Source organism: Camelina sativa, chromosome 5 (genome assembly GCF_030686135.1).
Source record: "Camelina sativa cultivar CO46 ecotype springtype chromosome 5, ASM3068613v1".
NCBI classification, from domain to species: domain Eukaryota; kingdom Viridiplantae; phylum Streptophyta; class Magnoliopsida; order Brassicales; family Brassicaceae; genus Camelina; species Camelina sativa.
Window position 1 is genome coordinate 7,684,071 of NC_141884.1, and position 19,511 is coordinate 7,703,581.

At 31.5% G+C, this 19,511-nt stretch overlaps 1 protein-coding gene and 1 long non-coding RNA gene across 3 annotated transcripts; one reads left to right on the forward strand and one right to left on the reverse strand.

Moving 5' to 3' along the window:
• Nucleotides 1-1,961: 1,961 nt before the first annotated feature.
• On the reverse strand, nt 1,962-3,664 carry LOC104786093 (uncharacterized). Of its 2 annotated transcripts, XR_767453.2 has the most exons (4): nt 3,202-3,514; nt 2,906-3,067; nt 2,442-2,819; nt 1,962-2,262 (listed from the first exon to the last, which is right to left on the reverse strand). It is a non-coding gene; the product is annotated as an uncharacterized LOC104786093 (long non-coding RNA). The 2 variants fall into 2 exon arrangements; XR_767451.3 differs by lacking the exon at nt 2,906-3,067 and having other exon boundaries at nt 2,022-2,262; nt 3,202-3,664.
• Nucleotides 3,665-12,773: 9,109 nt separating this feature from the next.
• Nucleotides 12,774-15,066, forward strand: LOC104786094 (protein kinase PINOID). Its single transcript, XM_010511425.3, has 2 exons — nt 12,774-13,715; nt 14,051-15,066. The coding sequence occupies exons 1-2, from the start codon at nt 13,156-13,158 to the stop codon at nt 14,820-14,822; spliced, it is 1,332 nt and encodes a 443-aa protein (XP_010509727.1). The 5' UTR covers nt 12,774-13,155; the 3' UTR covers nt 14,823-15,066.
• Nucleotides 15,067-19,511: the final 4,445 nt, after the last annotated feature.

The following is a 19,511-nucleotide window of genomic DNA, read 5'->3' on the forward strand; positions in this document are numbered from 1 at the left end:
ATAAAATTTTAAACATCATGTTTTTGAATATTTTTTTACATTATATTTGTAAATCATACTTTTATATATTTTTATTTCAATAAATCATATTTAAAATATATATTTTTAAACATTATATTTTTTTAATCATGTTTTCATCGTTATATTTTTTTATTAATCATAGTTTTAAATTATATTTGTATAATCTATTTTTTATTAATCATATTCAAATTATATTTGCATACATTATATATATATATATATATATTTTTTTAAGTTTGAAAGAAAAATTTGGTGGGTTTTTAGTCTTTCTACCTAAAAATTGTGTCATTCTAGTAATGAGATATGATGGAATGTTAATCTAGCAATTGATTGCTAAATTTGGGTCAAACTGGTCTATTTTTACTTTTTTTTTCCTGCAAAAAAAAAAAAGTTCCCACCAAAATCGAAAATTTTTTCCGCCAAAAATATTGAAATTTATACCTTTTAAAAACATTGTAAACGCTTTTAAAAACTTTTAAAAGGTTTTTAAACACATTGTAAATGCTTTTAAAAACCTTGTAAATGCTTTTAAAAAGCTTTTAAAAGCGTTTACAAGGTGTTCAAAAACCTTTTAAAACCCTTTTAAAAATCTTATAAAAACTTTTACAAGGTTTTTAAAAACATTGTAAAAGCGTTTACAAGGTGTTTAAAAACCTTTTAAAAATCTTTTTAAAAACTATTTGAAAACCTTTTAAAAACCTTTTAAAAACTTTTAAAAACCTTTTAAAAACTTTTAAAAACCTTGTAAAAATCTTGTAAAAGCGTTTACAAGTTATTTAAAAAACCTTTTAAAACTCTTTAAAAATTTTTGTAAAAGCCTTTACAAGGTGTTTATAAGGCTTTTATAAGGTAGAAACCTTATAAAACCTTTTAAAAACCTTGTAAATTTTTTTTGGCGGGAAAATTTTTTTGTCGAAAATTTTGACAAAAAATATTTTGGCGGGAAAATTTTTTCGAAAAATTTTTAGCGGAAAAATATGTCGGAAATTTTTTGGCGGGAAAATTTTGTTTTTCTTTTTATTGAATAAAATAATTTTCATCTAAGTGTAAAATGGTCATTAAAAATTAAAAGATGGCGAAAATAAAAATGGCCAGAAAAGAGGGTATTTTTGAAAAAGGGTATATCAAAAGGGGTATTTTTAACAAATTCTCATCATTTTTTGTAGTATTGGTTAATTTTTGATTTATAGAAAAGTTTATATATTTTAAATTTTGTATAATAAATAACCATACCAAAAAATATTGACAATAGTGTTATTTTGAGCTATAATTTTTTTTGAGATTCATACATTAGTATATATTTTTTGTGGTTATACATTAGTAAAACAATATTTTAATTTTAGAAAATTTAAGAAATATGATCAAAACTATTATTGATACAACCACGCATTGCATCGACTAATTACCTAGTATTCCAAACTGTAGAGTGTTAACTTTTCTAAAGGCATCTTGAATGAATTGAATGACATACGTACGTCTCTTATATATTACTAATTATTAAGATATCTTTTCTTATCGCTCTTAATCTAGGATCTTTAACATGTTCCTCAAAGTGGTAGCTTTCTTAGCCCGTCTAATTCGGTGAATGGAATAACATACGTCTCTTATATATTAGGTTATCTTCATTCTCGTTGTTATTTTTTGGAGAGCAAACATAACTTCCAGAAGACAGACAAAGCTCTGAGCGCAAACTAGTGGTAAGTACATCCGGGAGTGAGTATTCGAAGAACCTGCAAAGGTCTTATAATATTGCTGACGAGAGACCTCTCCAATATTATAATTAAGGTTAACCATATGTTCTGTTAAACAAAAAAAAACATATGTTTTGCATTATACTAGTATTAAGAATAAATTAAAAGCCTTAACACAATATTTTTACTTTCGACAGAAATATTTAATACTTAATGATGGCTTAGACCATGTGCATCGGTCAAGGACAATTTTTGGTCCTTCAAATATTTTATTCTTATTTTGATAGTTTCTTAAAATTGGTATGAGCATTGGTGTAGGACAAATTTTGGTCCCTCAAATAAATTAATCTTGATTTCATGTATTGACACAAATGGATTTTTTCTGACCATGTTGCTGCTGACAGTGAAATGCTTACAAAGAATCATTTTTCTGACCATGTTGCTGCTGAGCATTGGAGTATTTGTCTGAATCCACTAGTTTCTTCACTTCCCCTGCAGCACTAAGCTCCACTTTTATGATCCATCCTTCTTCATATGGGCTCGAGTTCACCTGTCAATCCAATATATAACCAAGAATCTCACCACTTTTGATGATTTAACCAACGTACATCAACCGAATCAAGAATCAAAGAATGTCACTCAAGAAACGAATGTACTTAGCCATATGCATTCCAAGTTTAAATCGAATCTGATGATAATGCTAACGAGGAAAGTAAAAAAAGAACTCACCAAAGCAGGGAATAGACTCGTTGTGTATTAATTAGGCAGCTGAGATTTTCCTGACCTTTAGCTCTAGCTCTGCCTTGAGCTCAAACTTGTTTATGCTTGAATCCACCAGAGATTCTAGAACGAGCTTTTTCAGTTTCTTCATCTTCAAAGTTTTATCATCGTTCTGTATCAATACAAATTCAACAATGTGTTACTGCATTAGTAATAATGGAAACTGCAAGCTGCAAAGTCTCTAGCTTTCTCTTTTTCTCAGCATGCGAGTCTCCATTTGCAACACCAGTGGAGACAGGTACATCCACTTGCTTCTGTCCGGAATCACCATTAGAAGCATTTTCGCTTCCATCCTTCTTATCCACCGTGGCTTTTGTGTAACATATACTGCAACCAAATACATAAATTACTCAAAAGCTGTCCTCACAAAATCTCATCAAGAGTCAAACAACAAGGCTTCAGCCCTGACTCACATTTGGTCCCTGGTGAAATGTGAATCAGTAGTACATATAAATCCCGATGAATCAAACTCTCAGAGGAATTATAGCAAACAGTTGGTGGGCAATAAAAGAACCCATCATTTCACAAGAGAACAAAAGAGAAGTCACAATCAGTTTTTTTATCCATCGTTTTCTCTGAAAATGATATAGAAACATTTAGACCACAAGAACTAGATATGGGTATAGTCAAATCTTAATCTAATCTATCTAATGAAATCAACATAACAATCGAAGATCGGGGGGAAAGAAAAAAGTAGAAAAGAAAGAACCTTTTGAGAACGGATTGGCTATCGACGGTTTTAGTCGGAGGAGTAGGTTGCTTTTATCCAGTGGCTACCGGCGTGGTCGCCGCCGGTATATTTCCTGTGTACCCATTTACCGTTGCCATCCTTTTTTTCGCCTCTTCTGATTGACAAACCCAACAATCGAAGTCGAAATTTCTGAAATTGAAATGCTTTCGTTCGAGGAGATACAGATTCACGATCGAATGAATTGAAAAAGAAGGAGAAGAGAGATAGGAGAGATAGAGGCTGCCACGTGTAAGGAAGGACGGAGAAAAATACGTCCCATATGAAGAAACGTATCTTCGCTAAATGTTTCATTTCTATTTAAATTTTTTTTTTTACTGAAGGATGCATCAAATACACGCCGATGCACATGCTCTTACACAGTAATGCATACTGCACGCATACGGTTGTCTCCTAAACCAAATCTCGTTCAGATTATAGTTTTAACTTTTAACTTTGAAATACGATTCAGTTTCATCATACACGCCGATGCACATGCTCTTACACAGTAATGCATACATGTTTTTGACTGCGTATATATAGACTGTTGACATTTTACATTTTTTAATTTTGTTTATATAAAACGTAAAGATAATGTTGGCCCGGCAGAATCTATTGGTTTGATGTGAAAAAAAAAAAAAACAAAACAAAACAATTTACAATGTTAATGAGAGAGGTTAAAATATTGGAGGAGACATGGGAACAATGTCAACAGTTTTGGGAAGTAATATTATTATTTAAATTAACAACTCATCTCCTAAAATATTTTTCTGAAATCACAAGCATATTGTAGAATTCCAAGGGAAAGAGTTAGATTCTCAATGATTTTCCAATTTTAGGTGCCTTAGGCTACAAGTCTACAACGACTACACACATATATGCAGAGTCTATATGTCTACTTTATAGAGTTTGTTTCAATTTTAAATGACTAGAAGACGAAATACGCATTAAGTTTTAGTTTAATGATATATTCATCATTTGCGTTAGTTATTAATGTACTTACTTACGTATTCCATTTTAAAATATTTTAAAATTTGTTATGTCCGTTTGGTGAATAAGCTGATGCCATCATGCCATGATTTTTGCAAATAATTATATATAGATGTAATAACAATTCGTTTGTGGACATTAGTATATTTTAATAATAATGCCATAAAAATTCGATCTGTTTTCTAAACACATTTTGTCCGTTTGTCGGCTTACCACGGCAGCGGGAATATTGGCGGCCGGTTTGCCCTCTTGATTAGTATATTTTTAGATAGCTGATTATTAAAATCGGTACGTACAATACCAGTTAATTAACAACAGAGAACAGCAGCAGCAAGAGAGTAATAACTTCGGAGCCTTATACGTAACTTCCCTAGCTACGGTACATATTATATTAATTTATAGTATACTATATATGTAGTATGATAGTATGATTTAATTTTTCTAGGAAAGTGGTTTAATTATTTGTCTCTATGTTCTTCCTGAATTATTAAAACGTGATTAGCTCGACGATTAAGGTGAAAAAGTAAAGAAGTCTAAAGTCTAACGTCTATCCACTTTTTCATGCAATAATTTATTTTCACGTTAATTAATACAAAAAAAACACAATACATTTCTTTCCGGTGCTTACACATCAACATTTTGGTAGAATATGAAGCTGACACATCAGCTTATTTGTTTACCAATGAAAACATTTCATTAATACAGTTCATATCTCTCAGCCAATAATAATTACCTTTTTGTTCCAAATCAGTTTTTTTAAAAAGTTTTAGAAACTAACACATCATTTAAATTGTGTAACCAATTAAATTATATAAAATAATAATCATCAATAATTTTCAATAACAAATGTTTAAATTTATGGCCTAAATTTAAACTAAATTAATAAATCATTTACAACTTTCAAAAATATAATAATATCAAACAAGTATATTAATTATTGTATGTCTATCAATATTTTTCAAAAATAAAGGTTTAAAATTATAGCTTAAATTTAAAATAAATTAATAAATCATTTACAACTTTATAAAAATATACTAATGTTAACCAAGTATAATAATAAAAGTAATCAATTCATATTAGTAAAATATAAATATAATACAAAGAAAATAATAATATAATACAAATAGAATATAAATTAAGAATAACTACGAATAACACAAAACCAAACTAAAGTAAAACTAAGTATGTGTATATTGACTTACATGGAATTATTATCAAACAAAACATAACAAAACAATTAGATTCTTAAAAAAGAACAAAAAGAAGGAAATAAATAACTTCTCTTTTTTTCACAATAAATAACTTCTCTAAGAACCAAAAAAAAACTATATAAAAATTATGTGATTAAATTTGTATAAACTACAAAATAATACACCATAAAATCAAGTTACACTAATATATCTCCTACAACAAGTAAATAAAATAAAGTTTGAGATTAGTGTTGATAGTGATTTTATATATAAGAACACCAACTAATGATAAATTGAACAATATATAAGTTCCAAAATTGAAGGTTTTATATTATAGTTTAAAATCAGTAACTTAAAAATTACTTTGACAATTAACCTAATCGGTCGGCTAATAATATGTGAAATTGTTAGTAATACAGATACCATTTTCAAAAATACCATTTTTTGGTCAGTTTCATTTTTGTCCTTTTTTGCATAATTACAATGTGTTAAATTGATTTGTATATATTTTTTTAAGTTTGGATTTTCTGTTTTACCTTAGGATATAGTTTTAAAGGGTAGGATTTAATATTTGGAGTTTAGAGTTTAGAATTTAGTCATTTTGTATATTGAAAGAATGTATTATTAAAAATGAACAACAAGAGTTATTTTTGCGCTATGCCGCGGGAAAGGTTTGCGCTATTTTTGCGTTATGCCGCGGGAAAGGTTACCACTACAAACCTTTGTTCTTTTATGTACTCATGAAAGGACAAGGAAAGTATATAAAGAACAAAGGTTTATTCAAAACCAAAGAAAAAAAGGTTACCACTAGATTAATTTGAACCAAACAAAAAAAAAATCAAAATCTCTGTTAATCAATAATTACAAATTCTGTCGCCCAAAGTAAAATTATAAATTTAATAAAAGTATGTTTAACTGAAATTAATTATCTATATTACCAAACAAAAGAAATGATTATAAAGCCAACTATCAGTCTATCACTTCGTTTACTAACAAAAATAAAAGTTTTTTGTGAGATAGACGAAATCTAAAACTAGTCAATCACATGCCTATAGAACTTTATATTTTATATTTAATTCGTTTATAAGGACAAAAGAAAATAATTGCTGATGGCTTATAGATGACGATTGACGAGATTCGATCCTAAAAGTAAAAGACCTATAAACCGAGCTATATCCACACAACAATTTTTTTAAACTACTAGAATAACGAAAAAACAAAAAAAAAAAAAAAAAAAAAAACAGGAAAAGAAGGAAAAAATCTAATTGACCATTACCGTTGTCATGCGGCAACCCTTTGCTTTAGCAACAGTTATCAATAAACAATTTTTTTGATTAAAAAAAAAGGGAGATATATAGGAGGACGAGGAGACAAAAATTTCCTGATATCATACTAATCTAGAGTTATATAGTATGTACCATAATTGATTAGCGTATAAGAATCGACCTCAAATATTGACAAACAATTTGACTGCATAAATTGTTGAAAATATAATATTCTATGATCTTTTATCACCTTTAAAATATAATATTGTAAATGTAAAATCTAAAGATGTGCCAAAGATACAATGAGAAGCACATCGCATAATTTGTGGAAAATGATTACTTACTTATTCACACTTGCATGAATCTTGAAAGATCACCTAGAGACACAGAATATTAAAGGGTTAAAACCGTTAGGGTGTAACGCTATGTTTTGTTAGCAAGATTATGTTGTCAATGATAAGGTTGTTCTTTTTTCAAGTAGATGATTTTACTTTTTTCAAGTAGATGCCAATATTATTTGGTCTGGATTTCTTATAGACCAAATCCAGGGTGCTTCAAATTAGTATTATATGCCATTGTGGTCCAGAGGATCTCACATGTTGGGATTTACCTTTACTTAACTTTACTAATTTTATAAGTGATTAATTTTTTTTTATAAATCTTGTTTTCAACATAAAATCAAAACCAAATCTCAAAGAGATCTTATTTTGGCAAGGAAAAGGATAGGCACATATAGCCATATACAGTATATACAATAAGCATGTCTTTTAATTTACACGCGTATTTTTAACACAAGTTAGCCATATTTATATATTTTTAAAAATAAATATAATTGTGTTAAATTAGAAAATTTAGACGGTTTTACGTTTAATATTTGTTTTTTGGTTTTGGTTTACATTACAATTGCAATTAACATAATATTTTACTTTTACACTTGACTAGTCATTTTTCAAAATGTACTTTCCAATTAAAGTTAGTTAGATATATCATATATTTGGAAGCCCTTGTAAAATGGAGAAACACGAAGAGAGTCACTGTCTTAATCAATATTATTTATCATTGTATTTGAAACCCTACTCGTCTAACTCTTGCCAAAATCCAGAAATAAAACAATGTCACACATCCCATGTGACAATTTTTTAGCCGATGATGTGGACCTTGTGAATATTGATTAAGAAATTATTTGGTTAGTTTCCCGATTGAAACAAACAAGTTTCGTGATATGGGTCTAGAGACTTTTAAACATAAACAAAACAGAAAAGTTTCATGATATGGATCGCTTTTATAAAGAAAAAGTCTACCTATTTTCTTCTATTCTGCACTAACAAATAAAAAATACACACTAAATATAATAATTATATGCATATGTCATATATGTAGTGTGTATGCATATATCTATTGTTTATATTAATCATTCTCATTCTCAAAGGTTTTGACATGCCCACAAGCAATCTCACTTGCCATGTCTTTTTTGTTTTATATGTGTATTGTATATGACACTGAAGTGTGTACATATGTATAATTTTATGTTATTTTACGATACATGTCCATATTTATGTGTGTGTCACACATATCTAATTAAGTATATATCTATGCAGTTTTTTACCCAAAAAAAAGTATCTATTATGCACTTATGCAGGTACATATATATTATCTACCGATGTATCTATCCATTTCGTATCTCCATATTCGCGAGAAACAATATATAGTATAGCGATCTGGAACACTTCTTATAAAACAAACCTCAAATAAATATCGATATTTGTTAGTCACACCAATCAAAAAATTTTTGTTACACTTTCTGCTGCACCTCTTTAACTATTCGTAGGACCGTGCTTCTCGCCTTCTTGTATATTCCAATGTCATTATCTTCCCTACAAATTCTTGTAATAATTCCAATCAATTTGTTTAGAAATTTTTTTTTTTCTATAAAATATTTGTTTAGAGATTTCTCTAAAAGTGTATTTTTATTACTTTGCGTTAATTTTGGCTGAAGTAATTTGGCTATAAGAAGAGTCGAAATTGCTCAGCTAAAGTCTCTGTCTCTTAAAATGCTTATATACGTAAACCATAAAACCAGGTCATACCAAATACGATCGGGTTGGGGATTGGGTAGATAGGTTATTATGGATGGCAGCGGCCTAGCTGGGAAAGTGTACTTACCGAGTGAAGTTCTTGGGAATTTGACTCGGTCAACCTATAGTGCCAAATGGGTTTAAATCGAGTACGTAAGACATATTGAATGAGCTACCGTGCGTAATTTAAAAGATCTTCAAGAAATCATATTTGGGCATATGTTATGAATCTATATGACTGAGTGGGTATCATACATCGAGATATTTCAATTTTTTTTTTGGGCGTTTGTAATCTGATTCGACCTATCGTTTCCATTCACACACACAAACAAGTAAAATAATACTTATACAAACCCAAAACTCTCTAGAAGAGAGTCTAGACAGCGACATAAAATCAAAAGAAAGAACATATATAGTCTAAAACGAATAAGAAACATCAAACCTTCAGTTCCATGCAAGTAAAAAAATTTCAATGATGGAAGATGAAGTGGTTTGATAAAAAAAAAAGAAAATGGAGTGGATCCACGTATCTATCTGCTGTCTTTTGAAGACCATTCGACAAAAAAAAAAAAATTCTATCTGCTGTCTGCATGCTTTAGCCAACTTCTAAAGTATATGGACGAACATTGTTACATATGGAAATTGAATAAGTGTCAGTTCTTTCCATTTAAACTGACACTTTAGATCAAAATGCATGGAATATATATATGCACTTCACGTGGAAACAACCATTACCAAATAGCCAGCCCGAATGAAATTTCCAAATTTGGGGATAAATTAGAGATGTTCTTACAACCGGTGGTTTTACTTTCTTCAAAATCAATGAATTCAAGAATTTATTTGTATTTGTCCTTAACTAATAAAACAAACAAAATAATTTATTATTTTTCCAATTTATGTTTGGACCCAAAAAGCTGTCAGCGTCAGTAGAAGAAAGGACCCACGATTCCTAAATGTTGCCGCCTGTCCTCCTCACATCCTATGCTTTTATTAATTACACTGTTTTAGTTAATCTATTTTGTATCTCAGTGATCCCATCGTTTAATATTCTGTTTTTTCAATGGACCCTCGTGTTAATGTTAATTACAAGCTAAAGGCAATATTAATATACATCACTCATTTCTAAATACCAAACAAACGGACTAAATCATCTGATGTTATAAGCTCAAAAAAAAAAAAAAAAGATTCGAGGGTTAAATAAAATAATTGGAGTGATGTGGAAACACTAGTCCGTACAGAACATGGACCCCACGAGATATAGTACGTACAAGACAGAAGTCATTCCGATGTAGTTTTAAAGTTGGTTCGAGATTGGGATATAGTTAAACTTAGTTACCAAACACTTGGTTAAGATAAGAGATTGAGAATGAGAAGATAGAGATCGTAACGGAACAGTTTTTGTCCTTAGGAACCAACGAGGAAGAGGGGAATATCTCTCTGGGTTTATATTAAACCACAGAGGTCAGTTATGTTTTGTCTATTTTACCAATTTTAGCTGCCACAATTACGACTGTGTCCCCTCTTTCACTAAACATCAAGTATTTTTTTTTCTCCACATTTCATTCTCTCTAATTTTATAGTACAATAATAATTGAATAGAGTATATTAATGATGTTAATTGTATGACTAAGGTTCATAAATTTAAAACTTAACCTTGGGAAGCAGATCTATAACCCTAGAAAAAATGTTTGCGATGCAAGTGCATCACTGTTAGGACTTAGGAAATTCCAAATATGTTTTAAGTTAATTAGTTTTTAAGTTGTCAATCAATTAACATGATACTAGTGCTTACTTTGTTGGTCTAAACAGAGTTTGTTGTTCATCAAAAGTGTTCCGTTAGTAATCTCACATTTAAAGTTATAAGATTTATAAATTAATATGCAATAGACCAACTTTACTATATTTTCCCAATATGCTGTTGTAAACATTATGAAACTTCAAAATCATAGAGAAGTATTATATTTCTTGAAATATTGAAAACAGGTTTTTTTTTTTAGCTTAACATAAAAACCAAAAACATATTCTCTCGTATAAGGTTATTTTTTCCAAAACGTGTTCTACGGTAGCTAAGGAGAGGGCCACATACATATATATATGCGCCAAATGAATCATATAAGCATTCTGTATATTTATGTCTGTCCTTTTTTTATGGCTTACGACACAGACAGAACACGAAAAGAAATTAAACTTAAGATATTATTGTGCATGAAACTTAAGCTACGTTTCCCCACTATTTTCCATTCATTTAAGTTCCAACACTTTCAAGCGTTATTCACGCTTCTTCCAACAGTTGTGATTCGATTTCTCTACCGCATTTCAGAAAATTGAAGCTAGCAAGAATTCTAGATCGAATACATATACTTCTCATAGTGTTACTACCTAAGCAAACCAGATTTACCAACCACGAGAGAAATTAGATTAAAGCAACATACGGTGGTTGAGATCTCCAAGATGAAAAAAAGTTGTTAGCGAGATGAGATGAGATCTCCAATTTACGTACATTGATTGAATCAACCAAAGCCGAACCTAACATAAAAAAAAAATATTGGATTCAAATCCAAAAGCTTGGAACGTAACGTAATGTGAAGCCACACAAAGCCAACACCATCCTAGTATATAGGTGGGTTCCCTTCCAGCCTTTGTAATCATCCTCTTTATTAATGAATCATTAGGTATGTTCATAGTCGGTATAAATATATAGGGTCCGCACAAAATGGTACACTTTTTTTTTAATGACAAGAAAAGGTGGTACGAATTGATCAGTTCTCTCTAGTTCACTTCAACTCTCACTCACGAGTCACGAGGAAGACAAACTATAATTAGAATGTATTTCTAACCTCTAATCTTAAAAAATTAATTCATAAAATCTGAATGTCATCAATCTCTAAAACAAATTTAGGAATGGTATTGGATTCTAATTTATAAAGATTTTTGAAGAATTTCAACAAAATCATTAAGTGAGGTTATTGGTTTGAGATTTGAATAGAGTTTTAAAGACTTTAAATGTTAGGTAAAATATGTTGTTATTATATCAAAATTTTGTTAAACTCTGTTAAAGTTCAGTGTTATTGGTTTGTGATTTGTAAAAAGTCATTTAAAATCTTAACAAATTGGGTTATTAGATTCAGACTTTTGTAAAGTCATTAAAAGTTGTGTGTTATTAAATTAAAACAAAAGAATATAGGATTGTTAATGAATTCAATTATTATGTTATTGGTTCATGATTTTAAACAATTTCTTTACAAAATAAAGTCATGAAAAATATCACAAAAATACAGAGATTGTTAATAGTATTTTACAAGATTTTAGAAAACTAATCAACAAAACTCTCTAGCAATCTTTAACAATTTGTCACTTATTCATTTTTAATGATTTTGTTGAACTCTTCAAAAATCTTTATAAATCAGAATCCAATACTACCTCCTAAAAGTGAATAAGTGAAAGATTGTTAAAGATTGCTAGAGAGTTTTGTTGATTAGTTTTCTAAAATCTTGTAAAGTATTCTAAACAATCCATGTATTTTTATAATACTTTCCATTATTTTATTTTGTAAAAAAATGTTTAAAATCATGAACCAATAACATAATAATTGAATTCATTAACAATCTTAGATTCATTTGTTTTAATTGAATAACACAATATTTTTAATGAGTTTATAAAATCTGAATCCAATAACCCAAATTTGTTAAGATTTTAAATGACTTTTTACAAATCACAAACTAATAACACTAAACTTTAACATAGTTTAAAAAAATATTGATCTAATAACAACAGATTCTACATAACATTTAAAATCTTTAAAATTCTATTCAAATCTCAAACCAATAACTCCAACTCAATCCTATATATTATCTAATATACCCACACAAAAAAATATATATATACTTATGTAAGAAGATAGTAAAATATAATTGGGTAAAGGAAGCTACTGCTGCACTTTCAAGCACGTGACAACGTCCCACACGTGTCAAATCGCTTACGTCATCAAGTCCTTTCTCTTTGTTGCTTTGCTTCTTCTCTTCTTTCATTTTTCTGTTTACCTCTCCACACGCGTTGAAAAGTGCAATCAAGTAAACACCCCCGACTTTGAAATTTAACCACAGTCAAAAAAAGAGTCTGTAAAGTGTAAACGTCTTTTTACTGTTATAACCTCACACGCATAAATACCCCTCACCAACTCTCTCTTCATCGCCTCTCTCTAAACTAAAACTCGTCAGTTCTCTTCTTCTCTCTCAACTTCTGAGAACGAAATTAAAAAAAAAAAAAAATTTATTCTTCTTCTCAAATCATAAACCCTTAAATCTTCATCTCAATGCCATTTCACAAAGATTCTGTTCTGTTTCATCACTTTGATCATTAGTCTTCAGATTTCAATTTCTTGAACCATTTCTTGATTTTTTTTTTTGTTTCCGAACGATGTTACGAGAATCAGACGGTGAGATGAGTTTAGAAACAACAAACTCACCTATCAGCAGCGGAACAGAGAGCTGCAGTAGTTTCAGCCGTCTATCATTCGACGCGCCGCCGTCGTCAACCACCGCGATAATCCCCGAAGAAGAAAGCTTCATCTCTCTCAAACCACACCGTTCCTCAGATTTCGCTTACTCAGAGATCCGACGGCGGAAAAAACACGGCCTAACCTTCCGAGATTTTCGCCTCATGCGCCGTATCGGCGCCGGAGACATAGGTACCGTTTACTTATGCCGTCTCGCCGGAGACGAAGAAGAGAGCCGGAGCTCGTACTTCGCTATGAAAGTAGTGGACAAAGAAGCCCTTGCCTTGAAGAAGAAGATGCATAGAGCAGAGATGGAGAAAACGATTCTGAAAATGCTCGACCACCCTTTTTTGCCGACTCTTTACGCCGAGTTCGAAGCTTCTCATTTCTCTTGTATCGTCATGGAGTATTGCTCCGGCGGTGATTTACACTCTCTCCGTCATAAACAGCCTCACCGGAGATTCACCCTTTCCTCCACCAGGTAAATTTATTTATTTTTATTATTTTGTATAATAGTCAGATTTTTCAAATAATAATAATAATAATTAAAATGAACAATGTAATGTGATTTTTATTTTTATTTATTTTGGTTGCATGCATTGACTCTGTACCTGTACATAATTTGTTATCTTGTTCTGCAAGAACACAGACCTGTTCTTATCATGTCTGTCTCTTTTCCAGTTCTTTGAATTCTTATGAAAGAGTCTTTTTCAAAACCCATCACAATTATTGTTTTCTTTTTATTACCAGCTTTAATTATTTTAACGTTACATGTTCTAATCCTATTTGTTTTTTTTTTTTTTTGGTTAATTACAGATTTTACGCGGCTGAAGTTTTAGTAGCGTTAGAATATCTACACATGCTTGGTATCATCTACAGAGATCTAAAGCCTGAAAATATCTTAGTTAGATCGGACGGTCACATTATGCTCTCTGACTTTGACCTCTCCTTACGCTCCGACTCAATCGCCGCCGTTGAATCTTCCTCATCGTCACCGGAGAATCAACAGCAGCTTCGTTCGCCGCGACGGCTCACTCGTCTCGCTAGGCTTTTCCACCGTGTCTTGCGGTCTAAAAAGGTTCAGACTTTAGAACCAAACCGTCTCTTTGTTGCTGAACCGGTTACAGCCCGGTCCGGTTCGTTTGTTGGTACGCATGAGTACGTGGCACCTGAGGTGGCTTCAGATGGGTCGCATGGTAATGCCGTTGACTGGTGGGCCTTTGGTGTGTTTCTCTACGAGATGATTTACGGCAAGACTCCGTTCGTTGCGCCGACTAATGACGTCATCCTCCGTAACATCGTGAAAAGACAGCTGAGTTTCCCGACCGATTCGCCGGCGACGATGTTCGAGCTCCACGCGAGGAGTTTGATTTCCGGGTTGCTTAACAAAGACCCGACTAAACGACTCGGTTCACGGAGAGGCGCGGCGGAGGTGAAAGTTCATCCTTTTTTCAAAGGTCTAAACTTTGCGCTCATACGCACACTTACTCCGCCGGAGATTCCTTCATCCGGCGTCAAGAGGCCGGTAAAATCGGCGACGTTCGGTGGTAGAAGTAGTAACAAACCAGCGGCGTTCGATTACTTTTGATATTAAACGGTTGAGATTAGCACCACGTGGTTAGTCGGTTGAGGTCGGTGCCAGGGTTTTTGGTGACCGCCTTGTGACGATAGAGCTGTATATATTCCCTCGAAGCTGTCCTTTTTTTTTTTCCAGTCTTTAATTTTTAATATTTTTGTTCCCTAATCTGACTTCGTATATTAAAAACTAGGTGACTTTTCACGCGATTTGTACAACAAACTGATTAATGTGAATTATTTCATAGTTATCATCATTATCAAATCTTCGGAACTTGGGAACATCTGTTTAACAAGTTAGACTTAGGTATTGGACATAATTGGCATTATATAATTGACCATTTTAGTCAAACAGTTCTTACATGTTTTTATTACAACTTATTTTCACCGCTATGTCAAAAAATATTCTAAAATTAGTACTTTATAATAAAACTCGTCACGCCTAGACTTTTATAAGTTTGACGGGTATAGTATAGAAAAAGAAAAGAAGAAGATTCCACTTTTGACAATTGTAACACATGGAAGTCATATTTGCTCTTTGTTTAAACCTCTAACGAGTCTTTCGAATGTCAAAAAAGGGCGAAATAAATACGTTATCCATAAGGGTAGGAAACTGCTTTACTAGATCCGACCAGTTGCATGATCTCTTCTGCTTTCGATTCCTTCTGTTCAGTTTCAACTTAAGAGAAGATTAATAAACTATATATAGACGGCAAAGACGAAATTGTTTTCTTCCTACAATAAAGTATGCAAGGCATTCTTATAGTATACCCGTTTAAGCTTATATAAAGTGGTATCAATATGTTTAATGTCATAAATCGATTTCACTAGATACATGCATTCATAATTATAATTGGAGAATGTATTTTTAAAGTCTGGAGTTTAAAGCAAGTAGGTGAATAATTCAGCTGAAAATTTTGGGCATGTTTGAAGCATGTTCCCAAGTTCATCCCATTGCATTATGTGGCCATCTAGAAACTAACAAAAGGCCTTTGCCTTTGGATTGCGTAAAGAGGATTTGTCTGCAGACCAATACTCTTTAAATACTACTAGTATAAGTAAGTGTGTAAACTAAACAAAATTAAAAGAGAGTTATACTATAGCTTTGATGGTTTTGTCTATCTTATGAGAGTAACACAAACAATATATACGTACTTTCTTGCTCACATTAATGAAGTTATATACTACTAGTACATTGTTCAACCAACCAACCAACATTGCTTGATTTACCTACCTCTCTTATTAATTCTTATATGATGTGCCAATAGGCCCATAGTTGACTAATAAGGACTAAAAACAAATAAGTGTAAATCAGTAACATGATGTGATAATTACGAGTATATACATTATACATAAATAACCAACCTCCTTAAACTAAGAGATTTTCTATGAATTTAAACAGTCTAAGAAATTTATAAAAGCGATTAGTAGTAGAACTGTAGAAGCCAGAAATGGAATGATTATTCCATAATTAGAAACCATATAAGCACACACACACCACCGTGAAAATGTTACTCCTACTAGTTAAAAAGAAAGGAGAGAAACAGAAAATAATAAAGCTGAAATGTCAATGATTAGACAATTCAATACAAATTGTTTTGGACAATGCATAGAAGTTTTGTCTCTCCTAAAATGTGTAAACATGGACCACACACAAGATTACCGTCACGTCTTCTGTTGTTAATTATAATTAATACTACTATTGTGTTTGTCGCAATAATTACCACGAGATTAAAAATAAGTAGATAATGGTAGTAAGTAGTACCATTTTACTGTTTACGACTTTACGCATTGAAAACCATAAAAATATAGTAACAGAAACTCAAAAGTCAAAGTCTTGTTATAGGGAGAGGTGTTTCTTTCGCAGAAACCGAGGTTTGTAACTTGTCATTATTCCATTCTCACTCGCCTACGTGGACCCGAGAAACTTCCCATGCAATTAAATATACTAATTTGCATATCGTAAACAATTATTGGATAACTGAATTTTGTATGTTTTTCTCTTTTTCTCAGTTTCACATACCAAATTAACACAACGTATACTAAACGTTGGTTCTTTGTGGCCAAGATACTATTCAACGTTTAAGTGTTTGAATGCTTTAATTTGCAGTTGCTAAGTAGACTACTTATCCAAAAAGTCAAGAACTCGATCTCTAGTTTATGTATGAAATGCAAGGATCAAAACAAAGTGAGTCTAAGCAATTTCTTAATTAACTAACATTAGTTATGTACGAGTACCACTTGTAACTTGATTTAACTTCAATCGTTTGAAGATGCTTTTGTCACAAGTTTTAAGATTCAAAATACCAACTCAACTAAGCTTTTTCTGCCATAACAAGTCTGAAATGCATTCATTGGTACACATTATTTTTGATCATAAGCTTATTAAACTCAAAGATCGACTGTCACAATCTGTTCGTAATGGTATTAAGCATGCATGGTTCTCTCCAAGCTATTTATGTTTTTAATAACAACTAATATGATGCCACTACGACTGAGGCTCTTCCTCAAGATTCTTTCTCTATTTAGTCGTATGTCAGTTTCATCTCCCACACGACATTTCAATTTTAAAAGTTTGTGATGACGTATTATTAGCAAAAGTACATAGTTGTTTGAGGTTGGTAGGGAAACTAGAGTTAGTTAGATGTACAATTAATTAAGAACATTGTAAGTTGCACTTGTTCAGTGACTAATTCAGATTTGCATATAAATCCCCATACTTGACAAAATTATATAAAAAGAATATCATTTCACATATAAATGTTTGTTCATTTCTATCTCTGGTCTAGCTTTAAACTTGATATTTGTCTCGTTGCCACACAAATACAAGGGAACATAGTAGGTGATCGGGTATATCCATATGTACATATTAAATAACCATTTCCTTGTATCATCGGACTTAAGCTTGTGAACAATAGGCATGAATGAATATAGAATAATTGTAATTAATAATTGAAAACACACACATAGAATAACATGATTTGTTAGATCTTAATTAAATAAAAAAAACAAAAGAAAGAAGAGAAGTGTGACAACACATGGGATGTACCCAACAGCATAAGGGACAGCTTCACCAGTCTGATTTATGCCACTGTCCCGTTCTTGTCTTCTCTCTGCCCCACCACTCCTTTGTTTTAACTTCATTAGTAATATTACTATATAATTTCACTTAGTGTTTAATCTAATCATAATGCCATCACATGTTAGAATCAACAAAACAAAGAAAAAATATCTGATTTTTTAGCAGAAATAAGTACACCACCAGCTTAATTTGTAAAACATTTAACAAAATGCATTTGTTTGTGAATGGTTGGTATTTCGTTTGTAATGTAGTATGCATGCATGTCTCTCTGCTAAATGCTTATGACATGTCGACATCTACTCAGTATACTCATCGAGGTGATTATTCTCGTCGTCGCTGCGATATTATACACATGTAACATATACTGTACTACATTATATTTGTTAAGCGAACGGATAGATGCCACGTGACGGTCAGGACACGTCGCCACTTGTGAGATTCTGTTCCAATTACTTGTGGAAGTGAATTATGTTATGTCGCAGAGAAAAAGGTTGACGAGATTTCCAATTAGCTAGCCACTCATTTATTAACGGTCACAGAAAAGCATCAAACTACAGTTTCCCATTCATTTTTCTGTTTTAAAAAAAAAAAAACTCGAAAAGGTCAGTAAGTAATTGTATCCATGTGTTCTTCTTTCTTTTTGTGTTTATATTAGTACAATTTATCCATTTAGTATTCTTATTATTTTGTTAAAAAAAAAAGAAAATACAGGTTGACCATAACCACAAAAAAAAAAATACCTGCTACATACTTCTATAGATAGTCCCGTTGCACGAAGAGTGCAAACGTGACGTTAGGCGCGTGCGGGTCACCGAAAGTTGTGCCTAGTCAGAGAGACCTTGTGGTATAGTCTTACGTGGTCTACCTCTGCCACAATTCAGATCAATAAAGAAAAGATTATTATTATTATTATTATGGGTATACTACAGAGTAGAAGAAGTAAATATATTATCGTCGTTTTGCGAGGTTTGAATTAAGCAGTGGTATTAATTAATGTAATAAAAAAAAAGTAGGGATTTTTTTAGGTTAAAATAGGCCTGTGAGTGATACCGTAATGTCAATGATGTGTCTGGTCAGACCCCATTTAATATTGGTTCAGACCACATTAGCCTATTGCTGCTACTCACGTTGGGTCCAAAAACCACCATACGCTTTAGTGCAAATCATATACTAGTAGTAATGTTTCTGTAGTTTTTATTCAATCAACCTCATGGCGTTACCTACGAGTGCTGTTTTCGTTTTAACATTTTTACTAGTCCACACTATATTATCGGTATCCCATAATGTGGAAACCTCTTAAAAATGGTGTATAGTCGCAAGTCGAAACTATTAATTGCGAAGCTATTTAACAAAACTAACTTGTGTTCACATGCACAATTAATCCGATAAAAATTATTGCATATATCTTTTGTTTCATGACTTCAGTTTTAAAAGAGTTTCTTAGACTTTTATTATATAATTTTAGATGATAAAAAATGTATATGAAATTGGTGATAGGTAATGAGAAAATACCAAATTTTACTAGTGATAGATCTCTCTTGTAATATTCTAAAATGTATTCGGGTGTTCATAATAGCTCTCTACCTGTGGACTTCGGGAGCTTTTTTGGGGAAACATATC

What these genes read in the sequence shown, in the direction of transcription:
- LOC104786094 (XM_010511425.3), top strand. Translation starts at nt 13,156, where the DNA reads ATGTTACGAGAATCAGACGGTGAGATGAGTTTAGAAACAACAAACTCA. An exon ending in TTCACCCTTTCCTCCACCAG is followed by an intron (nt 13,716 to 14,050) that starts GTAAATTTATTT and finishes GGTTAATTACAG; the next exon opens with ATTTTACGCGGCTGAAGTTT.